The 19,965-nt window shown below is 39.2% G+C and overlaps 2 protein-coding genes and 1 non-coding gene across 3 annotated transcripts; 1 reads left to right on the top strand and 2 right to left on the bottom strand.

Moving 5' to 3' along the window:
- Positions 1–917: 917 nt before the first annotated feature.
- Positions 918–1,499, bottom strand: LOC141601926 (uncharacterized). Its single transcript, XM_074422230.1, has one exon. The coding sequence runs from the start codon at positions 1,497–1,499 to the stop codon at positions 918–920; it is 582 nt and encodes a 193-aa protein (XP_074278331.1).
- Positions 1,500–2,636: 1,137 nt separating this feature from the next.
- Positions 2,637–3,065, bottom strand: LOC141601925 (uncharacterized). Its single transcript, XM_074422229.1, has one exon. It carries the CDS (start codon positions 3,063–3,065, stop codon positions 2,637–2,639), a length of 429 nt encoding a protein of 142 aa, XP_074278330.1.
- A 10,523-nt stretch (positions 3,066–13,588) lies between these two features.
- LOC141603519 (small nucleolar RNA R71) lies at positions 13,589–13,695 on the top strand. Its single transcript, XR_012525390.1, has one exon. It is a non-coding gene; the product is annotated as a small nucleolar RNA R71 (small nucleolar RNA).
- The last annotated feature ends 6,270 nt before the right edge of the window (positions 13,696–19,965 follow it).

Genomic DNA, 19,965 nt, shown 5'->3' with positions numbered 1-19,965 from the left:
CTAGATGACTGTATGAGGTATCTAGATACACTATGAGTCATGGATTGGTTGTAATGGTGCTTGTGCTTTGATGCTGATTAATAATATTCTCACATTTCCACCAAAAAAAAAAAGACACCGTCTTGGTTTTCGACTACCGTTAGCCCGGACTTCTTTGGAACAACTTGGGTTGGACTAACCCATTGACTATCCGAGATAGGATAGATCATACCTACATGTAGAAGTTTAAGTACCTCTTTCTTGACAAACTCCATCATAAGAGGGTTCAAACGCCGTTGCGGTTGGCGAACGGGTTTGGCTTCTTCTTCTAAAAGAATACGATGCATGCATAATGTTGGGCTTATTCCCTTGATGTCGGCCATTGTCCATCCAATAGCCTCTTTGTGCTTATTTAAGACTTGAATGAGAGAGTCTTCTTGACTACTTGAAAGTTTTCTTGAAATAATGACAGGCAAGGATTCTTCTTCCCCTAGAAAAGCATACTTCAAGTGGCTTGGCAAGGGCTTTAACTCAACAATAGGAGCCTTCACTATTGAGGGAACAGGTCTTTATTTTGCTAACTCGTCTAACAAAGAGGAAGAAACGAAACAAAAATCATAGACAGGGGAAAAGGCGAACGGTGCACCCTTTTGGACTGTGGGGTTGCTTATCCTACTGCCCTGTTTTTTGTTTCGATTTCTTCCCACTCTTCCATGAATAGTGTTGCTTCCAAGTCTTGAATGGTTTCCTGCAAATTACAAGATAAAACATACCTTATATCCTATCCAAGTATTCCATTAGTCAATGCAATATCCAAAGGATCATCCTTACATAGTTCATAAAAGTTTTGGACAATAGGTTCAAATATTTCCAAAAAAACATAGTGAAGAGGTCTCCGTGGGGTATTTCATTGCCTCATAGATGTTATACTTAATCTTTTAACCTTCGAATTTCATGGTAAGACATCCACTAGACACATCTATTTTAGTGTTTGAAGTCTTCATGAAAGGTCTTCCCAATAGGATGGGAGTGGAACCTTTTTCGGGTTCCATCTCAATCACATAGAAATCGGCGGGGAAAATCATGTCCCCCACCTTGACCAATACATCCTCAATGATGCCTTTGGGGTATATGTTGGATCTATCGACTAAGGAAATAATCACATGAGTCGGTTTCAAAGGCCCTAACTTAAGAGACTCATAAAGATAGTGAGGCAAAACATTGATAGAAGCACCCAAATCAAGCATGGCTCTTTGGCACTCCAATTCACCAATATTGCAAGGAATAATGAACATGCCCGGATCACCACACTTTTGTGGTAAACGCTTTTGAAAAATAGTCGAGACATGTTCACTAGCCCTCACTTTCTTCATACTCTTAGCTTTGTTGATCCTCTTAGTAGTGCACAATTCTTTCAAGAATTTAGCATGTTTAGGCACACTACTAAGAAGGTCAAGAAGTGGGATGTTTACCTCCCCTTTACGAAATATATCGTAAAGGCTTGATGCCTTCTTATCCATGATCCTTGTGTCATTCAAAGCACTTGGAAAGGGAGCTTGTGCTTCGTATTCCGGAAGTGGTTCATTAATCCTCAATTTCTTGGGTGTAGATGTTATCTCATGATCCACCACCACTTCAATTTAATCCTCTACTACATCCTCCACTTCATGGACAACCGGAAATGGCTTTGATTTCTTAGGAGCCTGGGGTGCCTCTACCAAGTCCCTACCATTACTTAAGGAGACCGCTTGTGCTTGTTCCTTGGTGGGTGGGGGAATGGTATGAGAAGGCAGACTCCCTCCTTGAGTAGGTTGTTTAGTGAGTGTGTTGAGAATTTGACCCACTTGAGTCTCAAGGTTACCAATCCTAGAGTCGGTGAGCCGATTTTGTTGAAGCACGGCGGTTTGAAACTCCTTGGTATTGGCATGCTGATAACACTTTATTTTACCGAATTTTAACCCGCATTTTGTCTCATATTCTATTGAATTAATAACTCGAGTTAGCATTATTTATTTATTTTAGTGTCAAATAATACCTAGGCCGATTAGTTTTAAATAATTATTATTTCGTGCATGTTGTCGGAATTTTGGTACTGCTCTCGTATTTTTGTATTTGTAGGTTTAAATCTAGCGGAGACCAAATGAACAAAGCGAATCAAGACAGAGTTAATAAAGAGCAAGAGATGCATTAGCAATACCATTACTACGTAAATGGCATTTTGTCCACAAGGTTGTTGCTTCATTTGGTGATTACAAGGACATGGACTTTGTTTTGATAAGAAATGGGTTTGGTGTGTCATGTTTTGGGCCATGTGTCGTCCCCTACAAACTCAACTTGCATTTGGGCCAACTTATATCACAGAAATGGCCGACTTTGTCTTTCAGACAACAATTCTAGTTGGTTGTTGGGCCATTTTTTGTCAAACTTGCTTGGTAACAATTGGTTGAAAAGAAAATTAACCTTGTTGAATGAAGGGGATACAGCCGTTTTCGGGAAGCAAGAGGCCAGTAGGTTAGAGCATATCTTCATTTTTGTTTAGTTAGCTGGGTAGAGGAGAGAGAACGAAAAGGAGGAGTAGTTAGATACTTGGATCAAGATAGCTTTTTTTTTTTTTTTTTTTTTTTTTTTTTTTTTTTTTGAAATCGCAAAAAGGGTTTTTAATTCATAACTTCTAGATCTGCAGCTACATCATTAGCAACATTAAGAGGAAAATCATGCTCCCAACTAGGCCTACCCACCTCCCATGATAGCACATCAACTAAATTATGAGCTACCTTATTGGCTGTCCTACGCACTTTAGACCAAGAAATATTATCAAAACTATTACAAAGCAAATAGATATCCTCATAAATTAAGAAAAGCAATCCTTTCCTCTTCCGCTTCTGCCTCAAACCATGGATAACTGTAGCGCAATCACTCTCCATCGTAACAGATTTAATTCTGACATTACACGCTTCATGCAATCCACTAAGTATTGCAACTGCTTCAGCTTCATCTGGCTCCAGTAGTTCCCGCCTCTGTAACGTAATACCCCAACTTACAGCACCCGACTCATCCCTACACACAGCTCCCACTCCAATCCCCATTCCTTCAAACACCCCTGCGTCTACATTTATTTTAATTTCCCCTCCCTTGGCAAAACTGGTATCGGCTAAAACGTCGTCGTAAAAGCTACCAACCAAAACAATATTTAAAACTTTACAAACTACTCTTAGTAAAGAGGCAAGTAAAGGTCGGATCCCAAGGGGCGGGTATTGATGTAGGATTTTCAATTGCAAATGGTTGTGTCTAAGGGTGTCACAATTTGGGTTGAGATAGGAGATCAACTAAACTAATCAACAAAATAAAAGTAAGGTAATAAAAACAAGCAAGGTAATTAAAATGAGATGTAAACAATTTATTAAAAGCACTAGGGTGTCATGGGTTCATAGGGAATTCATGGGAGTTGATTATACAAACATATTCTCAAATTATAAACAAGCAATTATTGTTGTGATGGGATTGAGTGGGTGTATAAGCTTACAATCCCTAAGAAGGTTTGGGTCCCAGAGCCGAATCGATTAGATTGTACAACACCTACAAGTCGACTTAATCCTTCCTATTCAACTATATGCATGGTCTAATGAGACTCGAGTGGGTGTTTAAGCTTACAAGTCTCATTGAAAAGATAGGTGATGGGTAAAAAATGCAAGGATTCATAGGCTCGCATTTCATCAAACATAACATGTGCATAAGTTGAAATCACAACAAGCAAGAAAATTAATTATGAAAACATATTAGATTAAGCATGAATCAATCCCCATGTTGGTTTCCCCTAATTCCCCATTAACCCTAGTTAAGGAAACTACTCACTCATTATCAAGTTTAACATGCTAACAAGGTTGTCAATCATACTAGCAAAGCAAAACATGATGAATAAATGAAAGTGATTAACAATAATTAAACAAGGTTAAGAGAGAATTATACCTATGAAGATGATTCCAAATAGCAAAGCAAAGAATAATAGAAGTACTTGATGATTGATGGAAGGTTGTTAATCCTCCAAATAAACCCAAATAATCTTCTAATTACCCAAAATAAATGAAAAACAATAGAGAAATTAAGGAAAGATTAATATTGAGATTGTATTAAAACTTGATTAAGAGTTGATTACAAGATTAAGAACTTAATTAAGAGAGCATAAAAATTAATTAGTGGTTGATTCCTCATTGATTTTAGGTATTACAATAGGGTATTTATACTAAAGATTAAGTACAAAGATTAGGGTTACTAAAGGCTTAAATGACTATTAAGTCCTTAAGAAAAGTTGAGGAAATGCTTCTCTCTAAGGAAATGAGCATATCCGTCTTTCTAGTCTTTCCACGATCCGTGCGTCTTGAAATGTGGCACGGGCTCTCTGTCCTATGATCCGAGCGGATTGTCTTAAAGACGCTCGGATCCTTTAGCTGCAAGATGAGCGTCTTGGCTGGGAGACGCCCGGATGGTGGTGATGGGAGATGCTCGGATCGTGTGTGATCCGCTCGGATTCCTCGGCAGACTGCTTCTCTTCTTTTTCCTCCTTTACAATCCGCAAGGATAATTTCGGGGATGCAAGGATCTTTTCATCATGCCCATTTGACTTTATTATCTACATAGGCCTTCTAGCGATGTCTTCTCTTTGATGCTTGGTCATTAGATGCGATCAATTTAGCTCCATTTCGCCATGTAAATGCAAGGTTAGCACTCCTTTCCTACCAAAGGGGACAAAACCTCAAAGAATATGCAAAATGGGAAACTAAAGATAGTAAATGACCCAATTATGCACTATAAAGCATAGGAACGAGGTTAATTGGGGGACTAAATGTGCTCAAATATGAGTACATCAAACATCCCCAAACCGAACCTTTGCTCGTCCCGAGTAAAGAGGTAACCAAAACTAGGACCTTTATTTAAACTAACCTACTAATTTAGCCGATGTGAGACAATTAGCGGGTCTCACTCCGCCCCTTCAACTCACAACAACACAACCATGAGGTAGGATGCCTTCTTGCAAGGCAAGGTGGGGCTTGCCAAAATGGCGATACATCCAAGCATTAAAGCACACAAAACAAGTAATGGATGCATCTACAAAAATGAATGGCCACTTTCCTCATCTAAGTGGCGGAAATTATCTATAAGGGAAGCAATATAAGGGTACACACTCCATCATAGATACGACTTCTTCAAACTACTAAGCCTAGAAGGATACCAATAAATCACCTCCAAGTTGTGTCAAGCTAGGGTACCTTTGTCCTCAATTGTTAAATGCTTTCGTCAAGAGTAGACTCCCTATGGTGTTAGAAACACTGGAAGATCGCGGAATTCCCCTTCTTGCCTAGACAAGAATAAGGGTTGTCCCCTCTCTACCATGCACAAAACTGGATTCGATTGATAAAGGGATCATTTGTATTTAAGTATCATATGGGAGTTTGCTTTTATTGTTGTTTTTCCCTCCAATTTCTTGTGGCATTTGACATTTGAGAACACTTTCTTTTTGCCATTTCTTTTGATGTTTGGCATTTCAATGCTTGACAATTTCAACTTTTTTTTTGCATTTTCTTTTGAACATTTTCAAGGTCACCCCATTTGTAGTGAGGGTGCTTATATTTGAAACATAGGAGTTTTCATTTTTGTTACTCCTCTTTCTTTCGATGCAATTGCAAACTTTTTCATTTTCATTTCAATGTTTGAACTCAAATTGATAGTTTTTGTGCCCATTCCCTTTTTGATGACAAAATGTGATAGAATATGGAAGATGGTTGCATGGTTTCAAGGGTCACCTTGGAATAAACGGTAGCCAAGGAGTTATCACACCACAAGGTACTCTTGACTAGGCCTTAATCAATGGGTCAAAGGATACTAGCATGACACATCCTAGGGTGTTTTACAAGCATTCTAATGAGCAAAGTCTTAAGAAGAAAAAGTATCTACAAGGGCCTATATACATTTGTCAAGTTTCCCAAATAGATGCTTTCACAAAAATCTTCCTAAATGCAACTATATGCCATGATGCAACTATCTTTTATACAACCTAATTCATATGCTTCTACCAACTAGTATGCCAAATAATCTAAATGCAATCCTATAATCACATTGTTTATACCGCATCAAACAAAATAAAGCCACATAGTCATTAACATAAAGAGGAAAAAGAATATTGGAAAGATCATACCATGCGGTCTTCAATATCCTCATGTCTCGGATGTGGCAAAGTCGATCAATGTGAAAAGGATAGACAAATAAGCAAATAAGCAAACAAGTATATACAATATATACAATTCTACACTAAAAAGGAATTAACATGTTTTTGGGTTTTTCAATTTTTCAAATTTTTATGGTTTTTTATGTTTATGAAATAAAAAGACATGCTCAGTAGGAAACATTCTTATTTGCCAGGATTTGATCAGACTGTATAAAAGAAAAGCATGCTCACCTAGAATGCTTATGAAATTGGATCTGCAGAAGGCGTATGACTCAGTGGAGTGGGTTTTTGTACATGATATGTTGGATGCTCTTGGCTTTCCAGAACAGTCCATTGCTTTAATTATGCAATGTGTCTCCACTCCATCTTACTCTCTTGCTATGAATGGTGAGGTGTTTGGGTTTTTCCCTGGAAGAAGAGGATTGAGGCAAGGAGACCCATTGTCTCCTCTCCTTTTTACTTTGTGCATTGAGTATCTTAGCAGGATATTGATGGTTGTTCAACAACATGATAAATTCAGGTTTCATCCTCTATGTAAAAGCATTGGTTTATCTCATTTGTGCTTTGCAGACGATCTTATTATGTTCTGCAAGGGAAATAGGAAGAGCATTGAGCTTATGATTAATGCTTTTGATTATTTTTCTAAGGCATCCGGACTGAATCTTAACAGGGATAAGTCAAGTTTCTATTGTAATGGGATGGAGGCTAGTCTGATTAAGGAGGTGGAGACAGTTACAGGGATGAAGAAGGGGGAGGTCCCTTTCAGGTATCTTGGCATAAATGTCTCTTCTAAAAGGTTGTCTGTTATGGACTGCAACTGTTTAGTGGAGAAGATTGTTGCTCGAATAAGGAGTATTGGGAACAGGAAGTTATCTTATGCTGGTAGGCTCGTGCGCATAAAGGCTGTTCTTAGCACTCTTCATTCATATTGGGCAAGGATATTCATCTTGCCTAAAACAGTGTTAAAACAAATTGAGGCAGTCTGCAGAGGGTTTCTATGGCATGGAACTGAACAGAGGGATGGACCAGCCTTGGTTGCGTGGGATCAAATTTGCACACCTAAGTAACAGGGTGGTCTTGGGATTAGGAAGTTGTATGACTGGAATGTTGCAGCCATAGGAAAATATGTATGGTGGATTGAAAGCAAAGCTGACCACCTATGGGTAAAATGGGTACACTCAGTTTATATAAAGAGCAGCTTATGGGAAAATTATTCACCTACTCTTAACGATATTTGGACTTGGCGCAAAATCGCCGGGTTAAAGAGATTTTGAAACCTTTAATTTTCCATAGTCAGGGGGGCTTGAGTACACTGCAAAACAAGGGTATGAGTGGCTCAATCCTCGTGGAATAGTGCTTTCCTGGGTTCCTTGGGTGAATATTAAGTGGATGCTCCCAAGACATGCTTTTCTGGTATGGCTTGTTGCCCAGCAGAAACTGCTAACTCAGGATCGTTTACAGAGGTTTGGAATGGTGCAGTCTAATGTGTGTTATTTGTGTGGTGTTGAGGAAGAAGATCATGAGCATATCTTCTTTAAGTGTCAGTACAGTGAGCTTTGCAGGGCTAAATTATCACAGTGGTGCAAGGTGGAGCTGCCTAGTCAGCATTGTATTGCGTGGTGGTTGCAGTGGAGAACACGGTCTACTTGCAAGAAGAAGGTGGTGGCAATGATCCTAGCAAACTTCATGGCGTTGATCTGGTGGTGCAGGAATAGAAGTAGAGTAGATGGTCTGATGATGAGGCCATAGATGGTCGTGAGTATGATTTTTAATGAGGTGATTGTAAGAGTTGTTCAATGTCGTATTAATAGTAGGCATAGGAACACACAGGTATGGCTAGATGAGATATGTAAGGGTAGGATGGTCATGGTGACTAATCCTTGAAATTGTTGTAACAGGGTATCATTTTATCTAATGGAAGCTTACATTTTCCCAAAAAAAAAAAAGAAATAAAAAGACATGTTTTTGTATTTTTCAAAATTTTTCAATTTATCATTTTTGTTTTAAAAGTCGTGTTAGAATTTTCCATCCTCACACTACTATGGGCATTGTCCTCAATGGCCAACACGATAGGAAATTATGCAAGCTAAACGTGAATGAATGATTTCTACACTAAAAGCAAACTATATGGAATATAAACAAGTGAATGCATTCTAAACTATACTATATGATGCATGAATTTTTTGTTTGGTTGGAGAGCATAATTTATATTAGTTCTCAATGCTTGTGCTTAAACTTCCCTAAACCAAATAAGACACTATTGCTAATGTAAAAATTTAAGGGAGTTCATGCACAAAATGCCATGCATGAAACTAAACTTGTCATTTTGGATTTTACATGGTAGGAACAATAAAAGACACCTAAAAGAGACCGAGGTGGAAGTCCTCTAGGTGGTGCTAGGAATCAAACAAATGATCAAGATAAGAATATATAAAAACAAGAGAAATGAACAAAGCTAAAGGAGGTGTAGGAAACTCACAATGGATTGTGACATCCTCCAAAAAGCTTGCTAATCCTCAATCGTCGCTCATAGCGACATCACTTTCATCACCATCATCATCAACTTCCTCACTAGCATCATCATCATCTACTTCCATGGACTCGGAGGCTTCACCATCATCACTTGAGCTTTCCATTTCCTCTTCTTCCTCTTCCTCTTCTTCTTCTCCCTCAATATCAACATCAATCTCCTTCCCTTTGGTAATCTCACCACCCATGCTAGCATCTCTAGGAGAATTAGGAAAGAACACTTCCCTATCCGCCCAACTAGGCAAAGGACATGATGGATCAAGGAGTCCTTGCCTAGCTAAGTGTAGGAGGGGCAGATATTGGGCCCGGTAAGCATTGACCCGGTCCTCAAAAGCTTCCTTATGCATGTGTTGCATCAATTTGGTCAAGTAATCGTTACCTACCTCAACATCTTCGGGTCGGAATTCTTGGTAGGTAAACGGGTAGGGTGGAGTCACAATGGAGGAGGAGGAGGGCTTGGCAATGGTTTCCCTATGTTGTTTCATTATCAACTCGGCTTCATCGGAGAGTGGAAGAAGATAGTTTGGGCTTCGGACATTGAGTCGGCAAATCTTATTTGGTAGAATGAAGGACTTGGCATCTTTGGTGAGCCACTCAAATTTGTTGTCAAGGTTGTCATTCTAGACCCAATGGAATTTGTTAATCATAGTGGCTAAATCAATAAGGTGGCCTCCCTTAACCGGCTTGTAAGTTTCATCTTTGTTGAAATTCCGGTTAAAGTGCTTTGCCAACCATGTTACCAATCCCCTATTCACAATAAAGACCTCACCTTCTTTACCATGGTCAATTGTGAGCCACCTTTCAAGTAAGAGTTGAAGCACATTGTATTTCTTGGTGAACTTCTTGTCAACATTCATGGTTGACTCAAGGTAGATGAAATCGAGTTCGGTGAAATGGTTAGTCCCCTTCCTAGCAATTAGAGTATTTCCCACAACCTTATGACATACCCTTATACCCGGTTGGTGGACATAAAGGGCAGGACACTCATGGAATGATTCGAATTTTCTTCCGGTGGTAACTTTCCATAAAGGGGCGGGGTCATATTTTGAAGGTTTTTTTCTCATAAGTCGAGTCGTTATCAAGACCGAACACCTTGCCAAACTCATCAAAGGACATCTTTCTATCCACATTTTCAATGCGGAATTCAATATTCTTTCGAGTCTCTACCTTAGTGATTTTCAATGAACTTATAAATTCTATGGTGAGGGAGGGGTAAGTCAATTCTTGCATATTAAATAATGTAAGCAACCCCATAGACTCGAATATGTTCTTGGTCCTTTCAAGAACACCCAATTTGGTTAAAGCATCTTGGCAAATAAACTTGGTGGGCAAAATTGTTTTCTTAGCAAGAGATATAAAAGCTTTCCTATGAGAATCGGATGTGAAAGTTACCTCCGGATATTCATGTAATTGGTCAATAACCGGAATAGGAGTAGTAGCTTCCACCATAGGTGTAGGAGTTTCTTGAATTTTCGCTCTTGCTTGTTGTACCACCAAAGTTTTGGAAGCTTGAAGAGCTTGTTGCCTCTTTGAAAGATTTGATTTTGGGGGTGCCTTGTTTCCACCTTTGTTCCTTGCCATTGTTCTTCTCCTTATTAATAATGTATCAACAACCAATGATTTGCTTGAATTCTTCTAGTATCCTCAAGCTTCAATGAATCGAAAATCGATTTAGGATTTTCGAAATTTGCCTTGTAACCCTAGAAAATCGATTCAACTTTGAGGATTTTGATGTTTGATTGACTTTTTGTTGATAAAGGAGTAATTTGATTGTATTTTGAGGAAGTTTGGGTTTGATTTAGGTGAATTTGGTTGAGGAAATTGAGTTTTATGGATGGAGGGATTGAGGGTTTTGAATGTGTGTTTGTGTTTTGAATGAATGAAATGAAATGGGGAAGGGGGTTTAAAATCCCGTGTTTTTGTATCTCAGCAGTAGGAGACGAGCGGATTAGGCATGAGACGCTCGGATTGTAGTTCAGTCAGCATTGGAATATGAAACCCGTGTTGAGGCGAGCGTCTTCCGTAGGAGACTAGCGAATTCTGGCTTGAGACGAGCGGATTGTTCTGGGGACGCTCATATTCATAGTCAGAGTGAAATCTTAATTTTTGAAGTAGCCAGGACGCGCGGATTTTCACTGGGACGAGCGTCTTTAGGCTGAGACAAGCGTCTTATCCTGGGAACTCTCGGATCCATAGTAAGTACCAAATTTTCCTTTTCAGCTTTGTCAAGACGAGCGTTTTACTATCAGGACGCGCAGATCACTTCCAAGACGAGCGGTTTCTCATGGGGACGCTCGGATTACTCCTGTACCTCACGGGTTCAGTTCCACCCGTTGGGATCTTCGTATCCCAAGTCATTTCTTCTTCATTCCTTTAGTCTTCATTGTGGGTGCACTACAAAGGCTCGGATAGTCTAGGCAACTGCTATCCCCACACTAGTCCAAACACTACACATCAAGAAACATTAAAGTACCTCCCTCACTTCCTCTCATAATAATAATCTTGATCAAAACATAAGAATATAGATCCTAAATTGACAAAGAATGCAATACAACATGTAAAATGCAAGTTAAGGGGTTAGAATATTTACAAATGGTGGTTTAGGGAGGACTCCACCAAACTCTCATTCATGGATGAGATGTCAAGGGGGCATAGCCAAGGTGTTGTTGATGTTGCTCAACACCTTGTAGAAGTAGTCGAAGGCTTGTTCATTGTCATTATAAAGATCTTCAGTGGACCTTTGCACATTATGTTCTTCATGGTGGTGACTTGAGTTAAAATGATCACCAAAGCCTTGGTCTTGTGTCATAGCATTACCAATATAAGGATTGACTAACCCTTCAAATTCATCATCCCATAGACCACAAACTTCATCTACTTGCTCCCCAATAGTGTTGTCATGAGTTGATGAGAACAACTCTTCTTCCTTGTTGTCATGGCCAATGAGGCCTTCTTCATTACTTGTCATGAGTGGTGGTTAGCTATTCAAGCTCTCATTCTTGTTGAAACTTTCTTTCTCTTCGGACGGAGCATCTTGAAGATTATCTACTTTCTTCTTCCATGTGGGTGGTGATTCTTTACCCATAGCTTGTTCTTTGCATTGAGATGCCAACTTCTTCCTATCACTTTCTCGGCTATAATGATCGATAATGAAACATGGCTCATGTAGTCGGGGAGCTCTCATTCTCTTGTCAAGGTTAAAAGTGATTGTCTCATCCCCTACTTCAAGTGTGAGCTCTCTATGTTTCACATCAATCACCGCTCCCGCGGTATGTAAGAAGGGTCTTCATAAAATGATAGGAATGTTGGAGTCTTCCTCCATGTCAATAATAACAAAGTCCACCAGGATGAAGAACTTGCCAATTCTTATGGGTACATCCTCCTATACCCCCAAAGGTATCTTCGTTGATCGATCCGCCATTTGAAGTGTGATATTGGTGCATTTGGGTTCTCCCATTCCTAGCCTTTTGCACACCGAGTATGGCATGACACTCACACTTGCTCCAAGGTCACATAATGCTTTGTTGATTGTAGTGTCGCCAATGGTGCATGGAATAGAAAAACTTCCTTGATCTTTGAGCTTTGGAGGTGAACTTCCTTGTAGAATAACACTACTCACTTTAGTGAGTGCAATAGTCTCTAGCTTCCGGATAGATTTCTTTTTTTGTAAGAATATCTATCATGTATTTCGCATAGGCCGGAACATGATTGATTAATTCCGTGAATGGAATTGAGACTTCTAAGTTCTTCATAATCTCCATGAACTTTTCACGTTGTTCATCAAACTTAGGCTTAGCTTGACGACTTGGAAATGGAAGTCAAATCACAATAGGCTCTTTCTCCTTAGCCTTCTCTTCATTTATCTTCTTTGAAACTTCTTGGATGGTGGGTTTGTATTCTTTAGAGTTCTTCACAACTCTTTCCTTGTCACTAACATCCACAATGTCTTCCTCACTTTGCTTATTTGGCCCTTCATACCTTGTACCACTCCTCAAATGGATGGCACTCACCGACTCATGTCTTGGGGGATTATTTTGAGGTGGTAATTGCCCCTTTTGTCTTTGAGAGCTAGAAGATGCTAATTGAGATATTTGGGTTTCCAACATCTTTGTGTGAGCTAGTATGTTGTTGATGGTGATATCTTTTGCTTGGCTATCTTTTTGCATTTGAGTGAAGAATTCTTGTTGATTCTTTTGTATTTGGAGGACCGCTTTTTGAACATCAAAGCTTTGGTCATTGGATTGATTGTAAGAGGGTTGATTTTGATAACCTTGGCTTTGGTTGTAAAAGGGTCTTTAATTTTGATTTCTCATTGGAGGTGGGGTGTATGTTGGTTGAGGGTTTTGAACATTTTGGCTTTTGTATGAAAGGTTGGGATGGAATTTGGTATTCTCATTATAATAGTTGAAATAAGGTGTGACACTCTTGTATGCTTGAAAAGCATTCACTTGTTCACTTGTCCCCCTACATTCACTTTGGTCATGTCCCAAAGTTCCACAACTCTCAGATACTCCACTTGGAATTGAGGATGAAGCCACCATAGCATTAACATGTTGTTTGCGTGATTTGGAGGCCTCTTCAAGTTTAGCAATGGCCTTTTCAAACTTCAAATTGATGGTGTCAATATGAGCACTTAGTTGAGCACCCAATTGAGTGATGCAATCTACCTCATTCTTTTCTCCTCTAGTAGCCTTCCGAGGCCTACTATATTGCGAGTTGTGAACCGCCATTTCTTCAATTTTGTTCCATGATTGATTGTCATCAACTTCGGTAAACATACCATTGGATCCCATATTGAGAATGCTTCGGGAGTCTTCATATAGACCATTCCAAAATTGTTGTACAAGGAACCACTCGCTAAGTCCATGATGTGGACAAGAACGACAAGTACCCTTGAATCTCTCCCATGCCTCATACAACGATTCCTCATCTCTTTGTTTGAACCCGGTGATTTGGGCTCTCAACATGTTAGTCTTTTCCGGACGATAGAATTTCTTGTAGAAAGCAAGTGCCAATTTCTTCCAAGAATCAATACCAAGAGTAGCCTTGTCTAGGCTTTTCAACCATTGTTTCGCGGTACCAATCAAAGAAAAAGGAAATAAGACCCATCGGATTTGATCTTGAGTAACTCCGGTTTGAGAAATCAAATCACAATAGTCACAAAAAGTCTCCATATGAGAAAGAGGGTCTTCACTAGGCATCCCCCCAAATTGACTTCTCTCAACTAGTTGTATAAATGCGGACTTGGCAATGAAATTACCGGTTAAATGTTGTGGTGTAGGAGTACCATTCGACAGTTTCTCCTCGGTTGGTACAGAATGTGATGAGAATTTAGGCATTGTGGGTTGATTTTGTGGTGGGTTTTGTATTGGGTTGTCCTCTCCTTCTCTTGCTAAAGGGTTGGTAAACTCAATGTTATTTGGTTGAATGTCCACAATCACTCCAATACCTCTCAAAGTACCTCTAGCAAGTCTTCTATTGTTGGTCAAAGTTCTTTCAATTTCAAGATCAATGGGTAACAAGTTACCTTGTGATCTCCTAGTCATGCAAAATATCAAACAACTCGAAAACAATTAGAACAACCTTGAGAAGATTGACTTCCCCAAGGTAAAGAAAGACACAACTAAAACCAATTAATGAAAATCAAATCAAGTTAACACCGTCCCTGGCAACGGCGCCATTTTTGGTATCGGCTAAAACTTCGTCGTCAAAAGCTACCAACCAAAACAATATTTATAACTTTAAAAACTACTCTTAGTAAAGAGGCAAGTAAAGGTCGTATCCCAAGGGACGGGTATTGATGTAGGATTTTCAATTGCAAATGGTTGTGTCTAAGGGTGTCACTGTAACACCCCGTATTTTATAATAATATTTTATTATAAAAGTATTTTATTAAATTAATTATTTCAAAATTTAATAATGTATTTTGAATATTTATATTTATCGTCTTCGTTCTATATTTTTTTATTCTCGTTTAATCTAATTTTGATTGGGTTAAAATGTACGTGCACGATTTTACTATTTTAATATAATAATTATTTTTCTATAGTAAGCTCTCCTTGCGTTTTAATATGGTCCAATCCATCTTGCAATCAGATAATCCATTGTATGAGCTAATGGACCCAAAGCCCATTAGTTAATCCCCTTATAAATATAAAACCTAACCTAGCAGGCAAGTTGCTCTCCTTTGTTTTCTCACGTAAAGTGCCGCACGGCAGCTTCCTCTATTTCACTCTTTTGTTCTTATTTTCTCCCTTTGACTCCATTGTTGAATATGTTTCCTTCCTCAAAACTCATACATAAATTATATTTTCACAAACCTTGTTCTTATCTTTACAACATATTCGTCTCCAAATAATTTTTATGGGAATTATTTGTATGGACCTTTAGACCTATGTTTTGGGGTCTCTTATTTTAATGGGTAAAGAGGAAGAAAAGTTTTTTATGGTGCTTTCATGGATTTGGATTCGGGTAATTCATTAAAGTCGATTTTGGGATGATGTCACGTGTTGGAGACAAGTTTTGATGATCGTGTCTTTCATGGAGGTTTTCTTTATTGCGATCTTTAATTGCTAAAAAGGTAACTAGGTGTTATCCTTTAATTGTGTTTATACCAATTGATATAATTAATGTGTTTTAATGATTGATTTGTATGATTAGTATATGTTTTGATTGTTTATTATCATGTTAATTATGTTTTCGCATGTTCGTATATGATTTAATGTTTTAATTATGTCTCATATATTGTCTAAATGTTCATTATGGGTGTCATGAGCGTAATTAGGGTTTACGAATCAAACCCTAGTGGCGGCATGATAGGCGGCCAAGAGTTCTTTCCAAAGTTATAGCTAAAGCTAGTATAACCTTGATGATGATTCAAGTGTTATAGCTAAAGTTAATACAACTTTGGGTAGTTACTCTAGTTATGGCTGAAACAGGTATAACCTTGGAAATATGAATCCAGGTTATAGCTGAATCTACTATAACATTGAAGTACGAGTTAAGGTTATAGCTGGAACTAACATACCCTAAGATTATGGCTCAAGCTTATGGTTGGCACTAGTATAACTTTGAGTTTCGTGTCAAGGTTATGGTTGAGGTAAGTATAACTTCAAGTTATATGTGTTGAAGTTATAGTAGAGGTTACTATAACCTCGCATCCAAAGTTCATGTTATGGTTAGGGTTACTATAACATTGAATGGTTATTGTTAAAGTCATAACTGAAGTTACTATAACACTGGTTACTTATACTCGTTTCATATGTTGTATTGTGTTCAACGTGTTATGTCCTTGTGTTTGCTTATGTCTTTGGTTACTCTTATTCACATGATAAGTAGGGTAGTCAGTTTTACTATCCTATGAGTTGAGTCGTGACGTTGTTCACGCATGTTGGTACAGTCAGTTATACTGTGCATTTGTTTGTTGGCTAGTGGTATAGATGACGTGCGGTATCAGTTATATACCAAACGGAATGAACTAACGCCACCCATTATGGGATTTATTTGGTCTATGTTCGGGGGTGGCCAGAGTCGTCAGTTATACGCACTGGGTCCCGAGTGTCGTTCGGTGTACATTTATTACGTCGATGGGTCTGGCCAGGTCTTAGGCACATAGGCAGTGGTGATACGCTATACATAGTACCGTGGAGTATTAGTTATATACTTCACACCGACGGGGAGTCAGTTATACAATCCGTCAGTCAGAGTATCAGTTATATGATCTGACAGGTTAGAGTGTCAGTTATACGCTCGAGCCGGATTTCGTTTTATACCCTATGCGTATTGCGTGGAAGTATTGGTTATATACTCTAATTGGTATGATGTGTGGTGTTCACCCTATTCGCTATGCTTTGTTGCTAGCATTATACCTTATGTTGCTATTGTTGATTGGTAATGTTTGTGTCTCGTAATATGTGGTTCATTTGAGATATTATTAAGGGATTGTCTTAATATGCCTTCGTTTAATGATAAGTTTACGTGGGGTTTTCATGAGTATAGATGGTCTCACATGTTTACTGGTTTTACATTTCAAGTGTTAATGATTGTTGGTTATATTCAATTCTTGTAAACATGACTGGGAGAACATCTAGTTACTCCTGACTGATAGTCGACCCTCATTTGCAGGTTGAATGCTCGTCGATGTGTGGATGATGTTGTTTGGGATGCATCGAGGGGCGAGCCGAATAATAAAATAGGAGTTTGCTTTATGTTTTAAGAACCTTTGAATAATGTATTAGTTTGTTTTGGTTTTAGTAGCGAACCGGATTGGTCAGGTGTTTCCGCCACCTTGACCCTTTTATCAGTATCGTACTCTGATATTTACTTTATATTACGTTTTTCCTTTGTTTTATAATCCGGGTTGTTACAGTTGGTATCAGAGCGAACACGCTCCCAACTCTCGCTTAGTTAATGACTAAAACAAAATGACTTAGTAAATGAGTGAGAGTAAATGGGGTAGAAACAATAAAGGACTTACTTATCTACGTCTTAATGTTTTATATCGCCATTAATTGTTTTATATGGTGAGAAAATGATTTCTTCACTTATCTATTTTAGTTTGCATGCATAAGATTTGTAATTAATTTTATGACTAAATTAATTTGTAACATATAAGAATATGTTAAATAATGAGATATAGATTTCTAACAAGCGGTATCAAGAGCCTTGGTTGTTTGCATGCAAATCGGTTATAGTTTTTCCGAGTTATACGATTAACATATAAAACTTGTAAATTTGTGTTATTATGATATATCACGAAAATAATTTATGCATGTTAAAGTTTCTGATCCTAAAATGTATTTAGGATATTTTTGTAACACCCCGGTTTATGAAGGAGCCTTTGGCAAGACATTCCCTAATAAACCGAACTGTTACCATCTCGGTTTCCCGAGGTAGTGAATAACAAATTAAACTCCAAGGCAATTTATTTAACATTTTAACTTAACTATTACAAATTCTCCTTTTACATTAAATTACAAGAACCGACGTAAATAAAAGTGAAGTCTTCTAGATGATGAACTAGCCACTAGGTCATCTGATCCAGTGTCTCACGCCCATCCAGCTCCCGTCCTATCTCATAAACCTGTCAAGTCTGCTCCCCATAAAACGGTTCATCACAGGTGTTCACGAATACACAGGGTCAACCACGAGGTTGAGTAGGGAAAACAATAAAACAGTAAATATGATATGCATGATACTCCGTCACCTCCATCTCCACCTCAACTCATCACACACAACCCAAGCACGCCCACCATACCGATCCCGGTAGACTATATATATCGACCGTAGTCGATCGCCCTTCGCAGCGGAGGACACCAGGGCAAGTCCTGCAGAACCAGCCTGGGCCTTATCACAACATCACATCATATCTCATCATCGTCACCACCACACCATCCTCCAACTCCAATGCATATGCAATGCTCAACAGTAACAATGCAACACAATGTGTATATTAAGGAATGAAATCATGCCAGCTATCAAAAGATTGGAATAACATACTCAACACTAACAGTTCAGTCAACCCCACCTCATTACATGAAACATAACATCAATCACAACCACGAACAAGTCAACGATCTCAGCTTGGTCATATAGAACACAAACAAGTCAACTCAATTCGATAATACGGTAAGGAGTCAAGTGTGTTTCCCCTACCTCAAGTGCCAGCAAATCCAATTAAGCAGTTAAGCAGTCCAGAATTAAAGCAATGAATTAGATTATCGATCCTTCGCGAATCCGTCACCTAAAACAATTATAATATTTATTATTACTAACTACTAAATATAGAAATCTCTCAAAATAGAAACTTTCCCGATATAGTAACTTTCCATTTTTAACCAGTCCCGACTCAAAGTCCATCTCTAATTATTTAAACGACTCGGGATTAAATTAAATAACTAATATGATAAATAAAAGATTAGACGAGTTACATGATTTAAGAAATACCCGAATTACTTTAAACAATTCAAACATCCCGACTCAAACCCGTCTTTCAACATTTTAAGCACTCGGGAATTAATTAATTAATTTAGAATACGCCCCACTACGAAACATAACGATTAAATTATGAAAAACCCGTTTCAAAGCCAAAACAGCCCGCACCCCCCTTCACACGCACTCACCCGCCACCACAGGCCACCGTGAGGCCGTGTCAACCACCAGCCCCAACACCCACTCTGACCCAACCACCAGCAACCACCCCCACTGGGGTCGACCCTCGCCGGCGAGGTGAACCACGGCCGTCAACTGGCCTGGTTCAACACCGAGCCTCACCAAACACTTCCTTTTCTCTCCTGACCACCACCGCAGCCAACAACCTTACCCCTGCCAACCACCACGACTTTGCTCTCCGTCATCCCACGAACCCAGACACCGTGTCACCACTGTTTCGACCTCCCCCGAGTCCACAGTGGTGCCACCCCAACTCAACCCCTAAACCCACCTGAAAACCGCTGCTTAAACCCGTTTACCACCCCCCATGTCGATGCCGCCTTGCACAGCCACAACCACCACCTATAACCACCATGACCACCACCACTACACTCGCCACTAACCACTCTACCCCCTCACCCTGCCAACAACCACTAGCATCCTCAATCAAACACGCACAACCCCCTCCAAAACCCGACAGAAACAAAGAAAACAGAGGGGAGAGGGTTGCGTTCTTACCTTTTCCTGCCACCACTACCGCCGCCAGAGCCGCCTATGAGTGTCGACAAACGTCCCTATCTCTTCCTTGCTGCGCCGTTAATGCCCACGCCCTCTCACTCTCTCTCGAATTGCGTGAAGATGGGGATTGGTGTTGCTGAAAGTAGGGTGGCGGTTTGAGGGAGTGGCGTTTTGTGTTAGGGTAGAATTAGGTTAAACTTAGGTTAAGTGGTTAATTGGGTCATGGGTAATTAATTCTGGGTAAATGGGTAAACATCATGACCCACGTGGTTGGTTCACGAATTGGTTAACGGGACTTCGTTCAGCTAAACCCGTCTTAACAAGCTCACGAATAACTTAATCCTACGATACCAATACGACCCAACAATTACTCGACTCAATTAGTAATATAAAATGTATAATAATTATATATAATAATATCCATTTAATTTATTATATAAAAATACGGGGTATTACAGTCTTCCCCCCTTAAAATGAACTTCGTCCCGAAGTTCGCTCTCATACTCAAACAACAGAAGGGTATTGTATATCGTACTTACGGACGTCACGCAATTCTAACTCGGTTAACA

The sequence above is a fragment of the Silene latifolia genome, chromosome 9 (assembly GCF_048544455.1).
Source record: "Silene latifolia isolate original U9 population chromosome 9, ASM4854445v1, whole genome shotgun sequence".
Lineage (NCBI taxonomy): Eukaryota > Viridiplantae > Streptophyta > Magnoliopsida > Caryophyllales > Caryophyllaceae > Silene > Silene latifolia.
Note: the sequence above shows the minus strand (reverse complement) of the source record. Positions and strands in the feature narration are given on the sequence as shown.

What these genes read in the sequence shown, in the direction of transcription:
- LOC141601926 (XM_074422230.1), bottom strand. Translation starts at nt 1,499, where the DNA reads ATGGATAAGAAGGCATCAAGCCTTTACGATATATTTCGTAAAGGGGAG.
- LOC141601925 (XM_074422229.1), bottom strand. Translation starts at nt 3,065, where the DNA reads ATGGGGATTGGAGTGGGAGCTGTGTGTAGGGATGAGTCGGGTGCTGTA.